This window comes from Hipposideros armiger, unplaced genomic scaffold (assembly GCF_001890085.2).
Source record: "Hipposideros armiger isolate ML-2016 unplaced genomic scaffold, ASM189008v1 scaffold_730, whole genome shotgun sequence".
NCBI lineage: Eukaryota > Metazoa > Chordata > Mammalia > Chiroptera > Hipposideridae > Hipposideros > Hipposideros armiger.
In genome coordinates, this window is record NW_017732080.1 from 604,501 (window position 1) to 608,611 (window position 4,111).

Genomic DNA, 4,111 nt, shown 5'->3' on the forward strand with positions numbered 1-4,111 from the left:
CTAAATTAGAAGTTTCTATTTTCTTAAAATTATGTTCATATCTAGCACATAAATATGGTTTTGAGAATAAGCACTTTTCAAACCTTGGAATCCATATTTAAATAAAACCCCGCTTAACACTGTCTTTGGAGTCCAAAAATTTCAATCCCCTAAAATGCAGAATTACCTCTCTGCAGATAAGGAGTTTGGGGAGCTGGCTGCAGGATACAAATCCTTCTCAGATTTGGGTGTGGTGTAGAACCACATAGTGGCGCTTGTTCTCTAAGGCCTAAACAGGGAGGTGGCAATTTGGAGTTCTGTGGCTTTTCTCCAGCACAGCAGAATCTCTAGGTCAGTGTCCATTTAGTTGGCCTGCTCTGGGAATATAACAGGGCGTTAGGGACCCACCATCCACCTCCTGCTACTCAGGACCGGTAGCCTATTATTTTCCAGCCCATCCTGGTTCTCCTGGAGAGGACAAGAACTCTATCCCCATCCCCTCATCAACACCCCCATCACTCACACACTCACACACCTTTATGAAGCGAGGAGGGGCATGGTTGCTGAGTGGAAAACAGTAGCCAATCCGATTTTGCTGTACGGTAGGTTTTTGGTTTTTTTTGTTTTTTTTAACTATCAACATTAGTTGTGATCATAAACTCGATGAACATGAGTCAGGAAATATGGAGGCACAATGACCTGTAATGTGTGCCCATCATTAAAGGGCGTTCTGAATCAACTAGCATGGGGTGGAAATTTAACAGTATATTTGTTTAATGCTCAATATAATACCAGATACACCAGGTTAGTGTTGCCACTTGCCCTGGAAGAACACAGTCTTCTGTTGTTTAATACCAATGGCAAAGAAAAGGAAGCAGAAAGTCAAATCTGAATTACAGAAGCGTCTCAGCAGGCCTCCGTATTCAGCCACCGGTGACTGGCAAGGGAGCCAGATGGGAGGTGGCAGGTGAGGCTGAGCTGCGGGAATTTCAAGACTCCATACCGTCCGCACGCGCGGGTTTCTGTGCCGGGTGCTTCGAGGGGCCTAAATTCTGTACCAACTGATGCAGCGCAGGGCGGGAAGGACGCAGCGTGCAATTCACCTCCGCCACAGCCGTCGGGAAACTGCGGGGCCTGCAGTCCACCACTAGGGTGCGAAAACCCCACGACGCGGGGAATCGGGAAAGACCCAAGGACTGGAAGGCGATGGCCACTTTGCGGCGCTGCCGCCCTTACCTCCAAGTAGTACAAGTCCACCGTAGTGATCTGCGAGTCGAGGAAATCTTCATAGGTGTTGAACTGAGTGACTATATTGTCCACAGCTGACAGCCCCTCTTCCTGATCCATTGCAGTTGCCTCCGCCGAAGCGTCCCTAGCAACGGAGGCACGAGGGCAGGGTCAGAAGGTTCCACCCACTTCGATCCTTCCAATCAGTTGGGGATCGGTGCGGAGCTTTGAACGTTAATCCCTCCCTTGTGTGTTGTTACTCTTTCGGGCTTCCGCCTAACTCCTGGAAACCCGATCAAATTACCCTTAACTCCAAATTCAGGTATGACACCCATCAACTGACTCAGACTTCGGTTTAATGTGGAGCCACGCGAGAGATGCAAATTGCAATCCGAAATTTAAAATTATAAGACGTCCAGGATATGTAAACAAAAATATTACAGATCAGAGTTTAGAATCTCATTCTACAACAATTTTATGCAGGGCAAAAATATAGAGGTTAGTTCTCTGGTAACTGAAGGTCCATTTTTGCAAGTAGTAGAGTATCTCAAAATAGAAGTGTCTGGAAATGGTCTTGTGACCAAAACCAATTCTTTCAAAAATTATAACTTAAAAGGCAAATTATTGCTAGTGTTTGCATACAAGGAAGAATTTATGAATTTCTTAAAGGTAGAAACTCAAAGAAAATATATTGGCTCCAAGTGCTTGTTTCTTAAACTTTTTTTTTTTTTACTTTTTTTTTACTTTCTAAGTTTCAATAAGCCATAATGAAAGACCTTGACTCGTTGAAGCTGCCTTTTTTAAAGGGTTAAATATTTGTGGAAACTTAGAAAGTAAAGACTTACACTAAAGACTTTTTCTTTAGAACAAAGTTTTGCATTTTTAAAACATGGATTAAAGTAATGCAACATAGTAGCTGGCAAAATTTTTAGGATCCAGTTTTGGATTTTAATATCCTTCAAATCATCCTTGGGAATTAACACATAGTACAACGTGGAGCCTATGATAGTTGCTCTCTAAGTATTTATTAAATGATTTTGAAAATTTTCACAGATCTAAAATTTTTTTTTCAGTGAAAACATCTGGTAAAAATCTTCACTTTTGGCTAGCCTTCCTAATTTAAAAAGGTTGTCTCAAAAATTAGGATGTCACAAATGTACAAATTTTAAGTGATACAGATAATCTGTAGGATATCACTGACTTCTTTTTTAATTAATAAATATATTCTGAAATGTTTTGAAAGGTATTTTTGACATTGTTTTAAAATGCAATTTGATTATTGAATTTAGGAGAACAGAAAGGAGAGAAAAATCCTGGACACTCATAACACAAAACAACAATAATAACAACAATAAAAAAGCACATTTATTGAGTGTTCCCTGCATACTAGGCACTGTCCTACGTGCCAACACTGGATTACATCCTTGGTATTTTTACTAAAATTAACAGCCACCAACAATTTGACATCATTTAATATCTAAAGGATATGAAAATTCAAATGCCCAAGAATGAGAAGTCTATGTTACTTAAAACATTCTAACTGATAAGGGACATAGGTCTCAGTATTCTCTGTTATCTAGAGAGTTCTAAAAGCCCCTCCTGAAAGAGGCATTATTCTGGGCTAACTGAGCACAAAAAAGGGCTTAGAAAAGTTTCAGCCACATAATATGTACAGAAAATATGAATATTTGCTTTAGTTTAATGATTCTATTTAAGACTTTACCAGGCAGGTGCCAGCCCTGTTTTAAATATGTTACATGTTTCATTTTATTTAATCATGAAAGTAGCATTAGCATTATTCTCAACATAGACACAAAATGAGTCTAAATGGATTGGCCAAAGTCTTAAAGATAAAAAAAAATAGCAAAACAACTCATTACTCCCAGTTTCCCAAAAGAGAAAGCAGAGGTAAATAGAAGTTTGAAGAGTCACATGGAATTATGAAAGTTGTATTTTTGTTTATCAGAAAAAAATATGTATCAAATTGTAAATGGGAACATGGATTGGCACAAATAAAAGGAGCAAAAGGAATGGCATATTATGAGACGTGGAGGCAACAAAGATCAGGGCCTATGTAGGGGAAAGCTGCACTTTTTTTTTGACAATGGTGAAGGACCCAGTAAGGAGAGTAGAGGAAAGGAAGCTGACTAGAGGAGGAAAACCGGTAAGAAGCTTTGGAATGCTAGGTTGAAGAGTTCGCAAAAGGTAGTAATCATCTCCTTGACTAAGAGAGGGTTACAATGAAAATGACTGAGTGCTGATCACTCGAAAAAAGTGTCTCACTGCTAAATATAAGCACTAATTATATTTATTACATTTGCTTTGAAGCAAATGTATATAGTTATTACATTTATATTACATTTGCTTTGAAATCCTCCTCCATCAAGATTTCATCACTTTCAAGACCAGTAAAGCACCTAGGGGATCTTTGGGTCCATTAAACTAGAGCACTTTGATTACAAGGACCTATATGTTAGTAAAATGTTAGGCCACTGTTAGCCTGTATATCATTCTTATTATGACACATTGTGATTGTGCATTTTCAGTGGAAACCTCATTAAATTTACCATTTGGTCAACAGCTCTTTGATGAAGTAATCTCTTAAGCATCTAAATTTAAATAGTCATGAAAATATTTTTAGCCTATGAGTTTAGTAACGTCTTGCAAATTAAATCACTGAGGGTGATTTTCAACAAAACCAGTTTCTCTATGAATGTTGAAGAAAAAAAGAAAATTTATAAATTTAACCTTGTTCCTCACAGAAAGCCTTGAATGATAGTCTATCTATTTCAATTGTCTTTTCCTTAACTTTTACTTTAAGTTCAAAACCACTTTCAGATCTGTGCCTGAGAAATTACATGAAAGGATAGTAACAAAGAAATTAATGAGTTTCAGCAAGTCTCTA

General features: G+C 38.3%; 1 protein-coding gene across 2 annotated transcripts in view; it reads right to left on the minus strand.

The window, feature by feature from the left end:
- The window catches only part of CFAP299 (cilia and flagella associated protein 299), a 596,360-nt gene extending 594,991 nt beyond the window's left edge, over window positions 1-1,369 (minus strand). The window contains exon 1 of one of the 2 annotated variants that reach the window (XM_019627430.1): window positions 1,216-1,369. In XM_019627430.1, the coding sequence (XP_019482975.1) occupies window positions 1,216-1,326 (111 nt within the window). In that variant the 5' untranslated portion in view covers window positions 1,327-1,369. The remainder of the gene's footprint in view (window positions 1-1,215) is intronic. The other variant, XM_019627431.1, reaches the window with a different exon arrangement.
- Window positions 1,370-4,111: the final 2,742 nt, after the last annotated feature.